The sequence below is a fragment of the Acinonyx jubatus genome, chromosome E1 (genome assembly GCF_027475565.1).
Source record: "Acinonyx jubatus isolate Ajub_Pintada_27869175 chromosome E1, VMU_Ajub_asm_v1.0, whole genome shotgun sequence".
Taxonomy (NCBI): domain Eukaryota; kingdom Metazoa; phylum Chordata; class Mammalia; order Carnivora; family Felidae; genus Acinonyx; species Acinonyx jubatus.
The window spans coordinates 12,234,592-12,253,526 of NC_069397.1; the positions used below are offsets into that span (position 1 = coordinate 12,234,592).

At 45.6% G+C, this 18,935-nt stretch overlaps 1 protein-coding gene and 1 long non-coding RNA gene across 6 annotated transcripts in view; one reads left to right on the forward strand and one right to left on the reverse strand.

Annotated features, from left to right (window-relative positions):
- DHRS7B (dehydrogenase/reductase 7B) overlaps positions 1-18,935 on the forward strand; it is a 60,636-nt gene that overhangs the window by 36,837 nt on the left and 4,864 nt on the right. For all 5 annotated transcript variants that reach the window (XM_015079602.3, XM_027047762.2, XM_027047763.2 and 2 more), the window contains 4 exons: positions 2,557-2,735; positions 7,286-7,395; positions 15,627-15,843; positions 16,472-16,564. In XM_015079602.3, the coding sequence (XP_014935088.1) occupies positions 2,557-2,735; positions 7,286-7,395; positions 15,627-15,843; positions 16,472-16,564 (599 nt within the window). The remainder of the gene's footprint in view (positions 1-2,556; positions 2,736-7,285; positions 7,396-15,626; positions 15,844-16,471; positions 16,565-18,935) is intronic.
- LOC128313518 (uncharacterized) lies at positions 1,926-9,979 on the reverse strand. The gene is made up of 3 exons (XR_008294357.1): positions 3,731-9,979; positions 3,255-3,480; positions 1,926-2,414 (listed from the first exon to the last, which is right to left on the reverse strand). It is a non-coding gene; the product is annotated as an uncharacterized LOC128313518 (long non-coding RNA).

The window sequence follows — 18,935 nt, forward strand, 5'->3', positions numbered from 1 at the left end:
TCTCCAGGGCCTGTGGAGGAGTATGCAGACCTGTTTCCACCCAGCTGACCTAATGGAGCTCTGGGCCCCGTCCCACGGGCCAAGGCCTGTTTTCCCTTCGTTAGTCCCTTCTTCACCTCCCTGGTCATCCTGGGCAGTGGCCGGGTCCTGGGTAATTCTGGGCCAGGCAGGGTGGTCCACCTGGGGACCTGCCTGATACAAGGATCTGGGATTACAGTGGGATCAAGCTCTTCCTAGACGGTCGTCCTGCTGGGTTGAAAGCTCTCTACCCCAAAATTTATTACATGAAAGTTCTGAGCTATAATTACCTTGGGGTCTACCTGTGTTTTCTAATTGCTATAGTCTTCTGGTAAAGCTACACTAACAGATTGGCAATCATTCCTGCCCCCTGAGAATTCATCCCTCCCATCCTCGGGAAACACTCCTACAGCCTCGGTCTTCAGGGGTGGGCTCCGTGAAGATCCCCAGGCAGCACTCACAAACCCATGAAACTGCAGAGGCACTGGTACCTGCTCTAAGTACCTGCTTCTGAGTGCTTCCCAGGTGCCAGACAGAGGGTCCTAGGGTCCTAGCATTTCCGCCTGGGACTCGGCCTGACCTGTAAGCTCCAATACCTGGCCTCGGCTTCCAGCCGTGGGCAGGGGATGGTGCCATTAGTACCCTGGAAAAGAGCTGGGCACTTTAGAAGCCACTTTAATTGCCAGTCCATCCAAGTGTAGGCCTGACACAGTGTAGGGTGAGAGGGAAATGTAACCACTTAGCAGACAGTAGTTGGGGATTTTTCAGAAGTAGAATAAGTGGAGGTTGATGGGAAACAGTCATTTTTACAGGTGTTTGCTAAGAATGGTAATTTTTTATGGTGACCAAGAAATTGGATATATTTGGAAAGGCAGATGAAAAAAATAAACCAAATACTAAACTAGTTGAGTTGACAGTTCAAATCTGAGCAGAACTCTTTTGCAGTCGAGCAGTTTAACTTACATCAGGACAACTCACCCTGATCCTAAGGTTCAGGATCAAAGCCAACTCAGCCTATAAGTGGATCGGTGTTGGGGTTCAGTGGGTTCCTGGCTTCATGGTGTCCACGGAGGTGATGTTGTTTTGGGAATGGAAGCAGAAATGTATTTTTTTTAATATATGGAGTTGAGGACATGGGGCATTCAGCAGGTGAGTGATGGTTTTTATGTAGTTACTCCCAATCTGATGAATAATTAAAAGCTTTAGACTGGTTTGCAGGGGCTCTGCTTTTGGTTTCCAGTCTCTTCCTTCCTGGACAGGATTATTATGCTGATAATATCCTGGTCCTGGAGGTGGACTGTGGGTGGTGGGCCTTTTGTGTAATAGACTCAGCCCGTGTGTCAAATCGCCTTACAGGGCATCTCTTTCAAAGTGACAGACATGGTGTTGCTCCTCACTAGCTCATTCTTGACCTTCCTTTAATCCTGTGTCTCCCTCCTCTCTTAGCTTGCTTTCGGCATAGGGGCATGGATGAGTGACAAGGAATCGAGGAAGGTTGGGGGAGCAAGGAAATTTGGGGCCGTTGTGTAAGGAATGGATGTGTTTCCTAAGAACTGACTGCCACTGATGCACAAATACTCCTGTGGCCCCCTGATTTCATCCGGCTGGCGGTGGCTTACCAGCAAATGCTCAGTGGGAACCTGGCTCGGTGCACGGCCGGACAGCCCACTTCACAGCCTAAGTCTGTGCCTATGCCTGGCAAAGGGCAGCTCCCCTGTGCACTGAATTCCCTTTGGGTGTCTGTGAGGCCTGTGGCCAGGAGGATGTTTGTGGGCCATCGCAGAGACCATCCAGAGGACACCCCATCCAGAAACATCTATCTGGTTAGGGAGGAGTATATGGATTGGTATAGTTTCCTCTTTCCTTTTTTTTTTTTTTTTTTAACATTTGTTTATTTTTGGGAGAGAGAGAGAGAGAGAGACAGAGTGGGAGCAGGGGAGGGGCAGAGAGAGGGAGACACAGAACCTGAAGCAGGCTCCAGGCTCTGAGCTGTCAGCACAGAGCCTGACGTGGGGCCTGAAGCCACGAACCGTGAGATCATGACCTGAGCTGAAGTCGGATGCTTAACCGACTGAGCCACCCAGGCGCCCCTTCTCTTTCCTTTTTAAAAAATGTTTTTTAGTTTCACAAATAGGGGTTGAAAATGATAATGGGCATACCTAAGTTCCCCTAAATAGGCTTCTGAAGGGGATTCAGGTGAGCGTTGACGGGCCGGAGCCTCCTGGAATACTCATAAGTAACTGGGTGCTGTGCCGAATGGCTCCCTCAGCTTGTTCTGGGGTTGCTGTGCGCCTGAGAGGCATCGCGAGGTCTGTGGCTTTGCTGTTTGCTCATGTCAGCCAGAGTGAGAGAAAGCAAGTTCCACGATGGTGAGCAGTCAGCATAGAGCACGGGGCCTAGAAAGACATTTGTTGGGTTCAGGGCTAAAGTCCGCGCAAGAGAAATCTGGGCTCTGTATCAGTCTAGGGGGAGGAGGGCTGGCAGGCCCCTTGAGTTTTCCTATTTAGTCACAAATTCATTGGATTTGGGTTCTTTCAGGAAGAGTCTGCTGAAGGTGAGGGTCATGGATTTTATCACCTCTACGGCCATCCTGCCCCTGCTCTTTGGCTGTGTGGGAATCTTCAGCCTCTTCAAGCTGCTGCAGCGGATGCGAATGAAGGCCTACCTCCGGAACGCTGTGGTGGTCATTACAGGCGCTACCTCAGGCCTGGGGCGAGGTGGGTCCTGGGGCCAGTGCTGTCAGGAGGGGCAGGGAACTTGGCCCAGACTCGAGGAGCAGCTCGGCTGCATAGGTGCAAATAAGTGACACAGGCTAGGTGGCTGGGGAACAAGAGTATGTCACTGTCTCTGGTCCACTTGGAAGAAGCAAGAGCTTAAGTGCAAGGAGAAATGGTCCCTGACTTTCAGCATCAGTGTTGGGGGGTAGAATCCACGAGGAAGACTGTGGCGAACCGGACACTACGTGTCTCGTCTAAGTGGGCAGCTGCTGGCTGTGGAAATAGGGATTTTTATGTGAAGGCTCCCTATTTTCAAATATGACAACTCATTAAAAAAACATTTTTATCTCTGTGAGGGCCAAACGAAATGTGCCTTTTCCTGGACTTAGCCAGCATCCCTAGTTCATGGCCTTGGTGTCCCCTTCTCCTCACCTTCCTGTCACTGGGGCTGTGCCTCTAGCTGAGCATGGCCTCGGCGGGACTGGAAACAGAATAAATGATACCTCAGCTGTGCCTCACCTGGGTTCTCCAGGTTAGTTCCATCTACTTTGGTGAACGCGGTGAGCCTCTCGGCCCCAGGAACTTTGTGCCGGGACACAGGCCCAGAGTCAGTCACCGCCCCCTGCCTCGTACAGATGAGTCTGTAGAGCTGCCGTCATTTCCCTTGCACACATGTGCATTGACTTTGGCATAGTACCAAGGACAAATGCAGGCACGTCCTATGGAGCTTCCTCCTTCTCAGCATCTGCACACGTAGCACACTACACCAGTATATCATCTGCATGGGGGCTCAGTTCCATGGAAGAAGGCCGAGAGGCACCCAGAGTCATGGTAACCCCATCCCTGCTGCATCTGTCGGTTGGTACCATAGCACAGCCAGCGCTGATGGAACATCTCTGATTTATAAGGCTCTGGGAAAAGTGCTGGGACCAATAAAAGACAGGGTGCCTGGTCTCAGGTAGTTCACAGTCTGATGGAGAGGGGCAAGGACTTACCTCAGCATATTGACATTTCAGTAACGGATGTTCCCGTTGAGGCCCAGTAGACGAATGTGCTGGGTTGTGCTTTATCTCCCTGAATCCTTGCAGCTAAGATTCAGAGACTTGCCCTAGGACTTCTAGATTCAAACCCCATGTCTGACTCCAGGACTCCGTCTTGTGTCACCTGTGGGGGGGATGGCCAGGGAAAGGAAAGCACGGGCCAACAGGGAGGGTGTTGCAGATGGGCCCAGAGCAGGGAGCAGCATGGTTGTGCGGGGGTGGGAAGCACTTGGCGGTTGCAGGAACATAAAGGAGCAGATGGGGTCTCGTCTGCTGGGTAAGTGGCTTGCGGGCAGCCAGGGGGAGCCTGGGAAAGCTGTAGGTAGGTTCATCCGCATGCTGCTATGATGTTTTAGATGAGATCTCTGGGGGTGAACTCTGGGCCTGTCATTAGATATCTAGACCTGCGTGGGGACAGCTGCCTCCAGGCCCTTTGCCACAGTCGGTTCTCTGACCTTACTCAGCTACTATATATAGGGTAGTCAGCAGCCACTTCTCTTGATCTCAGAGAGAAGCATTTTTTTTTTAAGTCCTTGAACAGTATTTGAGAGTTGGCTGGGATGGAAAGGTAACTTGCAGGTACTCTGATATGGGAATGTTGGAGAAGGACACTGTCCTCTTCATCATTCTGCGGTTCCTCTTCTGGAAACCAAGACTAGGAAGGGAATAGAAAATATAATTGAAAGAAAAACAATACGTGTGTGTGTGTGTGTGTGTGTGTGTGTGTGTGTGTGTGTGTGTATCTCCTATATAGGTCAGCCTTTTCCCAAATTCCAAATCACCCTGCTTATATTGTGTCCTATGTAACATGTTAGGGACAAGAGTCCATGGATCTCTCCCCACTCCAGCCAGCCAGAACGGGAACAGATTCTCACCCAGCCGTTGCAAGTACAGGCGCCACTGTTGGTGACTCCCAAGGAGGTGCTGCTGCACCTTAGCTTTCAGAGGAGGACGGCCACGGGTTGCCCTTGGTGGCTCTGCTCTGCCTGCCTGCCGTGTCAGCTGCTCTGAACGTCTGAATTGTGATAGTCTTCAGATAGCTTTCTGTTATTTCTCCCCTATTTTGTATATGTAAGCTCCATGAGCTTATCCTTGTAAAACAGTAAGACCATTGACTAAAGGAACAGAATGTTCTGCATACCCACTTTAGCCAGCCTCAGCCCTGAGGTTGTGAATAACTATCTTGATGTAGGAGGCCCAGAGTGCCTGCAGCACTGGGGGATCATCTGGCAGCCCTAGCTAGATAAATGGTACTTTGGGACTGTTTTCCTTTTTCCCTTGACCCTCCTGCCTCCCTGTGTCAGCTTTTTCAAGAAATGAAAATGGAATCCTTGCAATCTGTCGTTTTCATTTCTGTCACTCCCTACACAGACTTTAATTTCCTCCTTTTTTTGGCTTTGCTGGGAAGCAAAGCTTAAGCAGAATGTACGTGACCATTCTCCAGAAGCTGTTTATATGCTAGTGTGCCTCTCCCCACCTTTGGTTCTGCGTGTCTGCACCCTGTGGTGGCACCTTATGACACGTCCATTGTGTCAGTCACGTCGGGATGAAATGGGGTGAGGAGGCTGGCCATGCCAGAGATTCCTCATCTTTTGGAATGATTTTGTAAGCCAGATGAGCAGATCTAGCCTCAGGAATGCTGCTGTCTGGCTTTGAGGGCAGCCGCCACCCCCACCCCTATGAGGCGTTTGCTGCTCTGCTGAGAAAGCACAGCAAGGCAGGCTGGGCAGGAGCTGTGATCCTGACCAGACCATGTGGGGACAAGCAGAGTGAGGGCTGCAGCTCTGTCTGGGTTTGTGCCCTTTGTCAGGATGAGCCAGTGAACAGACCAACCACATCTTCAAAGAAGGTGATATAGCGCACCTGAAAATCCCTTGGTTTAGTCCACTTAGCACTTCCTTCCAGAAAAGTCCACCTGGAGACATACTAGGAGGTGCTGGTCTGAGGATGGTAAGTGAAAGCTCTAAGAGTAGCTAAAGGAGGAGCTGTAGAGTGAAAAGAGAGGGCTTTGCACAACAAGACAATCTAGATGTCAAAAGAACTTTCTCTGTGTTTTCCTGAAGGATGCTGGAGTTTCTTTTCCCTTCCTGTTTTGAGCCCTTCTAAGCTTTTGACACTTTTGTGGGTGAAGGACTATCAGACCGGTACACCCTGTCTGGACTCACAACCTCCTCCTATCCCAACCAGGAATTGACAGACTTGATCTCTCAATATCCCCCACAGTCTAGTCCTGGTTCTGGAGGTCTCCCCTCCCTACACTTCCCCCTGGGCCTCAGGGGACTTACCTGTGACCCTTGCTGGGCTAGTCTTAGAGATACCACCCCACCGCAGCTGGCCACAGAGCCTGCCTCAGTCAGAGGCCCCTCTCCCAGAGTCAGGGGAGCTGTGTTGATGAGGGGAAGCCAGGCCCAGGAGATGAAATGGAGAAAAGCCCTGCCAGCACCTGGTTCCTGCTGCCGGAGGCCCTGGGCAGCCACCACTCCTGCCCCTCCCCAGCCTTGGCCACTCTGCTCTTTTCTCTTCATTCTTGAGCAATCCCAGCATCCTCCTGGTCAGTCTTTTTGCTTTGCCCCAGTGTGTATTGGGTCTCTTTTCTTGCCACCAAAAGAACGCTAATAGAGGTACCTTGGTCTCAGTTGATGTCCTCATCACTTGTTGCCTGGAATGTTGTAGTGGGTTCAGCAGAGCCTGATCGCCACAAGTCCTCTTCTCACCCAGCCGGAGGCAGCCTCTTAGACACAGCCTCCCTTACTGATCCTTTGCTGTTGTAGGCACCCGGCACGTTCAGCTCTGCTGACTTGTTTGTCATTTCCCAACCCAGCAAGGCTGACATTCTGTGTCCCAGATGTGTCTGTCCATGGCCCCTCAGGTGCTTTGCAAACTCTGCTCCTTTAGCCTTAAGTGCTTTCCAGAGAAACAGCCCCTCAGGCCTCAGGACTGGGGTAGGGCCCCCCATCCCTTCTCAACAGAATCCTGTGCCCCCTGTGCTTGTAGGAACCATCTACCCCCTGTAGAGCTGTACCTGTTACATTGAAATGATTTGGGAAACAGCCTAGATTGTGCCAGAATGCAGGCCTCGGCAAACCACGGTCTCGCAGTAGCTGGTGCTGCCTGATCGTTGAGTGTATCACTTGACCTCTTCGAGCTTCCTCAGCTGTGAAAATGAGGATAATGCTCACAGGGTTGTTCAGAGCTAAAGATCATTATGGAAAGTTCTGAGCATGGTACCTAACAAATCTGTCCACCAGCCTCGGCCTTCCTCTTGCCTTGTGGATGTCTCTTGTACCACTGACCCTGAGCTCTCTCAGGACAACAACAGAGCTCATTTATTATTGGGGCCTTAACTCCTGGCTTCATGCCTGATCCACAGCAGGGGCGAATACACATGTGTAGAGCATGTGAAGAAACAAATTCATATTCTGAAACATCGGGTAAGTTTGGACTGACCTGCACCGGGGAAGAAAGGCATGGAATCTCCTCAGCTGACAAGGTTCTTTCTTCTTCCCTTAGAATGCGCCAAAGTCTTCTACACTGCAGGTGCCAGGCTGGTGCTCTGTGGCCGGAACCGGGAGGCCCTGGAAGAGCTCACCAAAGAACTTGCTGCCTCTCTGGCCACCAAGGTGAGCCCAGGGGTGTGTTTGCCGTGGGCACGAGGTGCAGCGCATTGTCTGCAGGCATCTGAGGAGATAGCGGCCACTTGGGCTGCTGCATGTGCAGGGCACCCACGTGGTCACTCGGTGCCAGGGTAGGCAATGGGTCACCACGGCCTGCGGAGGGAGAACTGTCAGACGGTTCAGATCCCCTCTCTGCCACTTACTAGCACTGCTCATTTAGGCGGTTCCCTCTGTGAACGCTTCCCCTCCGCCTTTACCTGGCTAATACCTAGTCATCTCTTTATGGTGGGGGGTCGGGGGAAGGTTGGCCATGACTTCTAAAGTTTTAATTGTGGAAAATGTACATAACATAGTATTTACATGCATAGAAAGATGTACATTTAAATAAAATATTCACGTCATACTAATTATTTTAACCATTTATAGGTATACAACTCAGTGGCATTAAACACATTCGGAGTATGTGTAACTATCACCACTTTCTATACTTAAAACCTTTTTATCATCTCCAACAAAAATTCTATACCTATTAAACAATAATTCACTCTTCCTCCCCTCTCCCCAGTGCCTGGAAACCTCTATTCTACTTCCTTTCAATGAATTTGCCTCTTCTAGATGCCTTGTATAAGTGGAAAATACAGTATTTGTCCTTCTGTGTCTGGCTGTTTCACTAAGCCTTATGTCTTCAGGGTTCACCCATGTTGTAGCATGTATCAAAATTTCATTCCATTTTCATTCCAGTACTCCATGTCGGAGTGATATTCCAGTGTACGTATATACCACATTTTGTACATTTATACCACATTTTATTTCTCCGTTAATTTGTTCATGTGCACTAGGGTTGTTTCACCTTTTGGCTGTCATGAATAATGCTACTGTGAAGGGACCTGTGCACATATCTGTTTGGGTCCCTGCTTTCACTTTTTTTGACTCTGTACCTAAGAGTGGAATGGCCGGGTCAGAGGTAGTTTTATATACAAGCTTTTGAAGAATTGTCAACTGTTTTCCACAGCAACTATACCATTTTACATTCCTACCAGCAGTGCACGAGGGTTTTGCTTTTTCTGCATCTTTGCCAACACTTGTTACTTTCCATTTTTTACTATTTTCTTAAAGTATACTCATCCTAGGAGATATAAAGGGGCATCTCATTGTGGTTTTGAATTGCATTTCCGTAATTTCATATGATATTGAGCACCTCTCCATGTGCTTACTGACCATTTGTATGTCTTCTTTGGAGAAGCGTTTTTCAAGTCCTTCTCCCATCATTTTTAATCAGATTGTTTTTGTTGTTGAGTTTAGTTTTCTGTATATTCTGGATATGAATCCTTTATTAGATCTGTGACTTGCAAAGATTTTTTTCTCGTTCGGTAGATTTTCTTTTCACTTTCTTAACAGTATCCTTTGATGAAGAAAAGTTTTTAACTTAATGTAATTATTTTTAAAGTTTGTTTATATATTTTGAGAGGGATTGTTGAGTGCATAAGAGAGAGAGAGAGAAAGGGGGGCAAAGGGCAGAGAGAGGAGAGAGAGAATCACAAGCAGGCTCCACAATGTCAGCCCAGAGCCCAATGCCTGGCACAGTCTCATGGTGGTGAGATCATGACCTGAGCCAAAATCAAGAGTCAGATGCTTATCCGACTGAGCGACCCAGGTGCCCTAGAAAAGCTTTTAATTTTAGACAAAGCTCAATTTATTTTTTTTTTTGTCACCTGTGTTTTTGGTGTCATATCCATGAGGTTGTTGCCAAATCTAATGTTACGAAGATTTTCCCTGATATTTTATTCTAAGCGGTTCTATAGTTTGACACCAACATCTAGGTCTTTAATCCACTTGATTTAATTTTTGTGTACGGTGTCAGGTAAGGTTCCAACTTCATTCTTTTGCATGTTCATATCCAGTTTTCCCAGCACCAGTTATTGAAAACATTGTTCTTTCCTGCTTGAAATGTCTTGCCACACCTGTCAAAAATCACATGACCATGAATGCAAGGGTTTATTTTTGGGCTCTCTATTCTATTTATTGGTCTGTATATCCATCTTTATGCCAGTACCACACTGTTTGATGGCTGTAGCTTTGCAGTAAGTTTTGAAACCAGGAAGTGTGAGTCTTCCAGCTTTGTTCTTTTTTTTTTTTTTCAGTGTTGTCTTGGTTACTCAAGGACCTTTGAGATTCCACATGGATTTTAGGATTTTTTTCTATTTCCTCCAAAAAAAATGCTATTATTTTGATAGGGATTGCATTGAATCTGTACATCACTTTGGGTAGTATCGACAACAATGTTAAGTCTTCCGGTCCACAAATGTGAGATGTCTTTCCATGTATTTAGGTCTCCTTTAATTTCTAGCAGCCGTGTTTTGTAATGTTTATTTAGCATACAAATCTTTGACCTATTTAGTTAGATTTATTCCTAAATATTTAATTCTTTTAGGTGCGATTATAAATGGATTTTCTTTCCTAATTTCCTTTTCAGATTATTCATTGCTAGTGTGTAGAAACATAGCTGATCTGTGTGTGTTGACCTGGTACCCTGCAACTATGCTGAACTGACTTATATTAGCTGTAATAGCTTTCTCTGGATTCCTTGGGGTTTTCTAAATATGGAATCACATTCATCTATGAATAGTTGTCTTCTTCCTTTCCAGTTTTGGTGCGTTTTATTTCTTGTGTAATTGCTCTGATTAGAACTCTAGTACTGTGTTGAATAGCTGCAGTGAGAGCAAGCATCCTTGTCTTGTTTTTGATCGTAGGGGGAACACTTTCCATCTTACACCATTGAACATATATTAGCTATAGGTTTTTCTTAAACATCCTCTAACACATTGAGGAATTCCGCCCCCATTCCTGGTTTTCTGAGTTTTTATCATTAAAGGGTGTTAGATTTTGTCAAGTCTCTTTTTTGCATCAATTGAGACAATCCTATGGGGTTTTTTCCTTTGTTCTATTAATGTGATATATTGATTGATTTTATTACGTTGAACCACCCTTGCATTCCGAGGATAAAACCCACTTGTTTGTGGTGAATAATCTTTTTAAAATGCTGTTAAAATTGGTTTGCTAGTATTTTGTTGAGGATTTTAACATCTATATTCATAAAGGATGTTGGTCTGTAATTCTCTTGTGATGTCTTTATCTGAACTTGGTATCAGTAATGCTGGCCCCACAGAATGAATTAAGAAGTATTCTCTCCTTCCTCTTCAGTTTTTTGGAAGAATATGAGAAGTGTTGGTGTTAGTTCTTTAAAGTTTGGTGAAACTCACCAGTGAAGCCATCTGGTGCATGACATTTCTTTGTGGGGAGGTTTTAAGTTAATTGCTTTAATCTCTCTACCTGTTTGTTATATGTCTGCTAAGATTTTCTATTTCTTCTTGAGTCAGGTAATTTGTGTGTTTAAAGGAAATTTTTCATTTATTCTAGGTTATCTCATTTGTTGGTATACAGTCATTCATAGTATAATCTTTTTTATCTAGGTAAGGACCCACTTTCATTTCTAATTTTTTTAATGTTTTTTTTTTTTGAAGGAGAGAGAGACAGAGCATGAGTGGGGGAGGGTCAGAGAGACAGGGAGACACAGAATCCGAAGTGGGCTCGAGGCTCTGAGCTGTCAACACAGAGCCTGACGCAGGACTCGAACCATGACCTGAGCCAAAACTGGATGCTTAACCAACTGAGCCACCCAGGCTTTCATTTCTAATTTATTTCCATCCTATCTTTCTTTGTCTAGCTAATGGTTTTTCAGTTTTGTCGATCTTTTCAAAGAACCAACTTTTGCATTCATGATTTTCTTTATTTCTACTCTGAATTTTTTTTTTATCTCCTCTCTAATCTGTATTATTTTCCTCCTCTGCTAGCTTTGGGTTTAGTTTGCTCTGTTCTAGTTTGCTAAGGTGTAAAGTTATGTTACTGATTTGAAATCTTTTTTTTTTTTTTTTTTTATGTAGCCAACTACAGGTATAAATTTCCCTCTTAGCCTTGCTTTCTCTGCAACCCATAAGATTGGCTATGTGGTGTTTTCATTTTCATTTGTGTCTAAATACTTTCTAATTTTCCTTGTTATTTTTTGTGAGTCAATGGTTTTAAAGTGTGTTATTTAATTTCTGCTTATTTTCTAGTTTACCTTCTGTTTCTGATCTCTAGCTTCGTTAAACTGTGGTTGAATAAGACACTTTAAATGATATCTATCTTTTTAAATCTGTTGACATTTGTTTTGTGGCCTAATATATGGTCTCTCCTGGAGGATGTTCCATGTGTGCTTGAGAAGAATATGTATTAGGCTGTTGTTGGGTGGGATGTTCTGTATACATCTGTTAGGTATGATTGGTCTGTAATGTTGTTCAAGTCCTCTATTTTGTAATTGATCTTCTGATTGGTTGTTCTATCCATTATTGAAAGTGGAGTTTTGAAATATCAAAATATTGTAGAACTGTTTGTTTCTCCCTTCAGTTCTGTTGATTTTTGCTTCATATATTTTGAGTGTCAGTTATTAGGTACATAGATATTTATAACTGTTATATCTTTCTGCTGTAATGACTATCTTTTTATTCTTACAGGCTTACCTTATTTTATTGTGCTTCGCCAATATGGTGTATTTTACAAATTGACGTTTTATGACAACCCTGTGTCAATCTAGTGTATCAGAGCCATTTTTCCAACAGCATTTGGCCACTTCACAGCTCTGTGTCACATTTTGGTAATTCTCACAATATTTCAAACGTTTTCATTATTATTAATTTGTTATGGTGATCAGTGATTACAATGCACTGAAAACTCAGATGATGGTTGGCACTTTTAGCAATATTTTAAAATTAAGATATGTACGTTGTTTTTAGACATAATGCTATTGCACACTGATAGACTACAGTATAGTGTAAACATAACTTTTATATCCACTGGGAAACCAAAAAACTCATTTGACTTGTTTTATTGAGATAGTTGCTGTCAGTGGTCTGAAAGCAAACCTGCAATATCTCTCAGGTATGCCTACATCCAATATCCTTTTTTGTGTCTTGTAACCTTTTATGATTTAAAATCTGTTTTGTCTGATATTAGTACAGCCACTCCAGCTCTCTTTTGGTGATTATTTACATGGAATATCCTTCTTTCATCCTTTCACTTCCAAGATAATTGTATCTTTAGATTTAAAATGAGTCTCTTAAAGACAGCGTACAGTTGGATTTTTTAAAGAAATTCCAGATTTTATCTGTCTTCTGAGTAGAGATTTAAAAGTATTTATATTTAAACTAATTAATATTAAGGAGGAACTTCTGCCAGGTTGCTATTTGTTTTCTGTATACTTTACAGCTTTTTTGTCCTTCATTTCCTGCATTTCTGTCTTTTGTGTTTAGTTGATTTTTTTGTAGTGAAGTGTTTTTGATTTCCTTTGTATTTCCTTATGTGTATATTTTACAGCTGTTTTGTTTGTGGTTTCTGTTTTAAAAAATTTTTTTAATGTTTATTTATTTTTGAGAGAGAGAGACAGAGTACGAGCACGGGAGGGGCAGAGAGAGGGAGACACAGAATCTGAAGCAGGCTCTAGGCTCCAAGCTGTCAGCACAGAGCCCGATGTGGGGCTCAAACCCACGAACCGTGAAATCATGACCTGAGCTGAAGTCAGACGCTTAACTGACCAAGCCACCTAGGCACCCCTTGTTTGTGGTTTCTAAGGGGATTAATAGCATACAAAAATTCTACTGTGGTACGGCTCTGTCCTCCCCCATTTTCGTTACTCATGTCATAGATTACATCTTTGCATGTTACTTGCGCATTACCAGATTAATAATAGTTTTTAAACACATTTGTGTTTTAAATTATGTAGAAAGTAAAAAGTGGAGTTACAAACCAAAATTACAATAATACTAGCTTTCATAATTGCCCCTGCATTTACTCTCCTGGAGATCTTTATTTCTTCATATAGTTTTGGATTATACTGTTCAGCTTTCTTTTATTTCAAACCTGAAGGACTCCCTTTAGCATTTCTTGCAGAGCAGGTCTAATGGTAACTAACTCCCTCAGCTTTTGTTCATCTGGGAATCTTAATTTCTCCCTCATTTTTTGAAGGATAGTTGTGCCAGCATTCTTGGTTGACAGTTTTTTTCTTTCAGCCCTTTTAATATATCAATCCACTGTCTTCTGGCCTCCAACGTTTCTGATTAGAAATCAGCTGATTATTGTATTGAGAATTGCTTTTATGTGAGAAGTAGTTCTCTCTTGCTGTTTTCAGGATTCTGTTTTTGTCTTTTGACAGTTTGATTATAATGTTTCAAGTGGGCCTCTGAATTTATCCAACTCAATGTTGAGCTTCTCTGATGTGTAGAGTCATGTCTTTCATGAAGTTCAGAAAGTTTTCAGCAATTCTTTTTTTCCCCAGTTTTATACCTTTATTTGACAATCAGCAGTTAGTTCTCATCTACATTAATGGTCTGTGGATTATTGGAGGTGGTGACAGATACATAGGTGACCAACATATAGAGCTTGTTTGGTGAATTTTCATCCTCATTATGTTTTCTGAACAACCAACTGCACATGGTTACTCGTGTATGGAACATTTCTTATTCCCTTGGCCCAGATAGCTTTGTTGAGCCTGGTGTCAGTGTGCACATCTGGAGTTCCCATCTCCTTCATGGCAAATTTCTGGATCTCTTTGAGTGTCCAAGGGGCTTTTTGAAACCCACTCTATGCATGTGCTTGTGAATATTGATGATGTGTTCTCTGGTCCCTACCTCATTGATGAGAGAACGGCCCTTCTTGCCACCCTTCTTTGAGGGAGCCATTCTGCCAGGCCCCTCAGCAATTATTCTTCAAATATTCTATCTTCCCCTTTCTCTCTCTTTTCTCCTTCTCAGATTTACACAGTGTGTTTACTGGTCCACTTGATGGTATCCCACAGATCCCTTAGGTCCTGTTTACTTTTCCTTATTCTTTTTTTCTTATTCTCAGAGTCAGTGATTTCAGATGTCCTCTCTTCAGTTTCACTGATTCTCTCTTCTCTGTGCTCAAATCTGCTTTTGAACTTCTAGGGTATTTTCCATTTTTGTCATTGTACTTTTGAGCTCCAGAATTTTTTTTATAATTTATGTTTCTTTAATGATATTCTCATTTTGTTTATACATCAATTTTCTGACTTTTTCCATGTCTTCCTTTAGCACTTTGAGGATCTTTTAAGACATTTGCTTTAAAATCTGTGTCTAGGAAGTCCATTGTCTAGGCTTCCTCAGGTGTGTTTTCTGGGGATTTATTTATATTTTTGAATATCAGAATAATAAGTGTAACTCCTTTAAATCTATTGGAAACTATTTTAGCTAGCAGTGGTTAAAATAATGCAACTTGCATCCATACTGCACCTCAGTGATCAGAGCAGCAATCCACCATCAGAACGCAATCCTGATTTTTGGAGACAAGGTCCTCATTGCCTACCTTGGCATCCTCAAGCTGCACCAGAGATGTGGGTAGCCTTTCCTACAGCGGCCTGCCACAGGGATGGGGGTGGGGAATGGAAAGCTACCACCAAGATGATGGCTAGAATTGACCCAGATTATCCATAACTTGCCAGCCAAGCACTGCCCTGGAAGCTGCAAGCATCAGATAGACTACAGAGTCTATCAGAGAGTTTCTGCTAGTACAGCATCCAGGGGGAAAGACAGACTCCTAGAACTTCCTACTGTGCCATCTTCTCTCATTTCATACCCCCACTCCTTCTGCCTCTTGTTAAACTCACTTCCATTGGGACGTCCTGTAAGTTAGACGGCTCAGTTTTTCATTTCTCTGGCATCCCGTTCTTTACAATTAGAGAATCTGTCTGTCTTCCTCACTAGACAGTTTGCTTCTAGAAGACAGGAACCATGTTTGTCTTGCTTTTTGCCCTGTCCCCAGTGCCCAGCACATAGAAGATATATTAACAACAACAACAAAAATGTTTCATGAACGAATGAAAGTGACTTAACCCGAGAAGAATAGAGCCTCTGTTGAGATGTAATGGTACCGTAGAGCACCATGCTGGCACAGGGCAGCAAGGGGAGTCTGGCTCTAGAAGTCATTTTCAGTTCAGGGGACAGGTTGCCCAGGTCAGGTGTGAGCACCATAGGCAAGATCCTTCAGGCCACATTTCTTTGGAAGACAGGTGCTAGAGCCTGAGCATGTCATGCCCAGCGGGCTACTCCCCACCCTCTGAAAAGCAGGGACATGTGGTTCACGTGCCTGTCACTCTGAAGATGCATTCGGTTTCTGTCATATTTGACCAGGTGCAGACACACAAGCCTTACACGGTGGCCTTTGACCTTGCGGACCCTGGGGCCATAGTTGCAGCAACAGCTGAGATCCTGCAGTGCTTCGGCTACGTGGATGTGCTCATCAACAATGCTGGCATCAGCTACCGAGGCGCCATTGTGGACACTACCCCAGACGTGGATAAGAAAGTCATGGAGACAAACTACTTTGGCCCAGTTGCTCTAACGAAAGGTAACAGTCCTGAAGTAAAAGAAAAAGGAGCAGTGCTATGTTGACGTTCTTTTTACTTTACTTGGTTCCTTTTTAGCTAAATGTTGCCTGTCTCCATCTATTTTACCCTGGAATGGGTGTTGTCATTAGAGCTTGGGTGTTTGTTTTCTCCAGGCTTTCACTTGCATTTTCTTTATCTGCTTTATAGCCTTAAATCAAGATGTTCTCCCCAGTGACAGCTTTATTTATACAGCATTGTCCCCCCCCCCCATTTCCTCTTCATGGTGTTTGGAAACCCATACAAAGTGGGGATATTTTTATGTCCAGCCATGGGTATCACTCAAGGGTAGAGGCTCTGCCTAGAAAAGGTGACTGAGCTGACTGACTGTTCCTGGTGATTAGGCTTCTGCCTGCCTCCCTCCTTGCTTCCTTCCCAGTCCTCCACTGGCCTCCTCCCTCCTGTTGGCAGTCTGCTGGGCACAGGGGACCTGAGAGTCCCAAGGAAGCATGGTGCTCCCCATTGAGAAGCCTTCCCTGTTCACCTCCCTGGCCCTGACTACATACAATAAGCAAGCTCGCCTCCTGTCAGTGTTAGCTGTGGTGACCAGAAGAGAAGTCCTGCCCTAAAGCCTCTGCTCTCTTTCTTCAGCACTCCTGCCCTCCATGATCAAAAGGGGACAAGGCCATATTGTTGCAATCAGCAGCATCCAGGGCAAAATCAGCATTCCTTTCCGATCAGCATGTGAGTACTTCCTAGTCTCTCTCCCTAGAGAGACTCTTCCCTAATGTTTTCTCGTGATTATAAAAATAACACATTTAGTGTCGCTGGGCAGATACTCAATACAGAGTGTGGGAGGGAATTGATCAGAATGTGCTCTGAGCAGGCCAGGCTTCAGATCGCAGCTCCACTCCTTACCCACCCCCCTCTCCCCCGCGTGACCTCGTGCGAGTGTCCTTGCCATAGTCTGCAGCTGCAGAAGGGAGACCGGGCCAGTCCCAGGCCAGAGGAACCGCCGGGAAGACTGAGTTCCTCTCTGAGCGCTGGGGGAGAAGCACCGGAGTGGTGCCGGGCCGAGGGCTGTGCGCGCCGGCCACCATCTCATTGTCGGTCTGCACCGTCCTCACGGGCACTTCCGCTGGGTCACTTTGCGGCCTCCAAACTTTTCTCATGTGAGCAAACGCATGGTCGCGTACAAACACGGAATCATATTGTACATACCGTTTTGTGGCTTGCTGAGTCCACCAGACGATACAGTAGTAATGCCTCGGGTAGATACGACATGAGCTGTTGAGCCATCTTCCTGGACGCGTGAGGATCACGTGCCCTCAGTTCTTGACCGGTACCGATGATGTGCTACCCAGAACCTCCTTGAATACTTACATCTCTGGGCACTCGTGGGAGGGTTTCAGTAAGATAAACTCCCAAAAGTGGAAATATTAAATAGGACCGGGAAATTAACCCTGCCAAACTGACTTCCAGTCTGCACACTCACCTCCACGTACGAATGACTGGGCCAGAGTTCTGAGATATCATTTCACTCCGCTGTCTACCGCCCCGTTGTACTGGCAAGCAGACGGAGCCTGGTTCTGTTTTGCTGAAAGATTTCAAAGGTGGTTTCACGGACCGCCCGGGGAACTCCTTCCTTTGCTCTGCCCTGTGCAGTCAGTGCTGACGTCATATGTTCTCACCTTCGAGTGCGGGCCTCCGCCTGGCGCAGCTGCGCGCTGGGCAGCGAAGGGAGGGAGGGCAGAGCCGGGTCAGCACTTTGCAAGGACCGTACCGGACATCCGGCTGGACGCTATCTGAACTGGAGCTGTGACAAAGACATCTTCTTTCTCTCCAGATATGAACCCCTGCTCTGCCTTGTGGTTCTAGTCGCGTATCCTTAGGCAAGTAACTTAAAGTCCCTGACCCTCTGTCTCCTTGCTTGTGAAGAGACTGACGGTTACCGCACACACTTCACAAGGCTGTGTTAAAGATGAGAGGAGACACCTGGAGACCAAGAGTCCTTTGTGAACTGTGGGGTTCTCCATCCATAGTTGTTTCTGGGGTTGTTATTTCCCTGCTCACCAGCATTCCATTTTGACTCCCGGCAGCACAGGACAGCTCTCTAAGACAGCTCTAATGGTTCAGGAAGAAATATAATCACAAATGATAAAACAAATAAGGTGAAATGTTAATAATAGATAAATCAGGGTAAAGGATATACAGTATTCTTTGTACTAAATTACTTTCAAACTTTACTTTGACTTAATCTCCCTGAATTTTGTTCTCCACTTGGCCTGTGGCTGCAGTAGGTCCCGCAGAGTTGGTCTGGGTGCTTTATGACGAGCAGACTGAGTGTGGCGGTGTGCCTGGGCATGTTAGCTAACCCTGGTGAGCAGCAGTCTTATTGACTTTAAAATGGGAGAGCGGCCTTACCCGCTTCCCACCGCTGGTGGGATGATCCAGGTGGCCTGTTGAGCCCCGTGCCCTGCAGGTCGGAGAGGCTCACTAGTGACAGCTGTGGTGATGGTGGTAAGTCAGCCTGGCTGAGGACCTACGGCCTGGGACTCTGTGAGACTAGTCATCAGGGTGCAGCCTTCTATTTGGGGACCCCCCCTCCCCCCAGGGTGACTCTTCTCAGTCCTTGGGCCTGGGCTGCACCCCTGGGATCACAGCTGACAGGGGCAGCTTTCTCCACCCACCTACCCGCAAACTCCTCGTCCAGCCCCCAGCAGCTCGGCCCACACCAAAGGCGCTGTCCTGAGAAAGGCGCCGCAGGGAGGGCCAATGCTGGACTCTCTCACGTGCCTTGCCGGGACACTTCCTTGCTTTTTCCCTTCCTGCCATTTCAGCTGATGGATGCCCCTTTCCTATGGCTAAGCTACTTAGAACTCTGAATTGGAGGAAACTGATTTTCAGTGGAGATGCTGTGTGTTTCCCAAGAATGTCCTAGTCGGGTCACTGTTGTCCCCCCTCAGAGCACCTTTCACCACACTGTGGAGCCGTGGCTGACAAGCTGCCGTGGCTCGACTTCTCCCAAGTGGAGCAGGATCGATGGCTCTTCCAGATGAAGCCACTTCATGGAAGTTTATCAAACAAAATACATAAGAAAGCTAAGCATGGATTT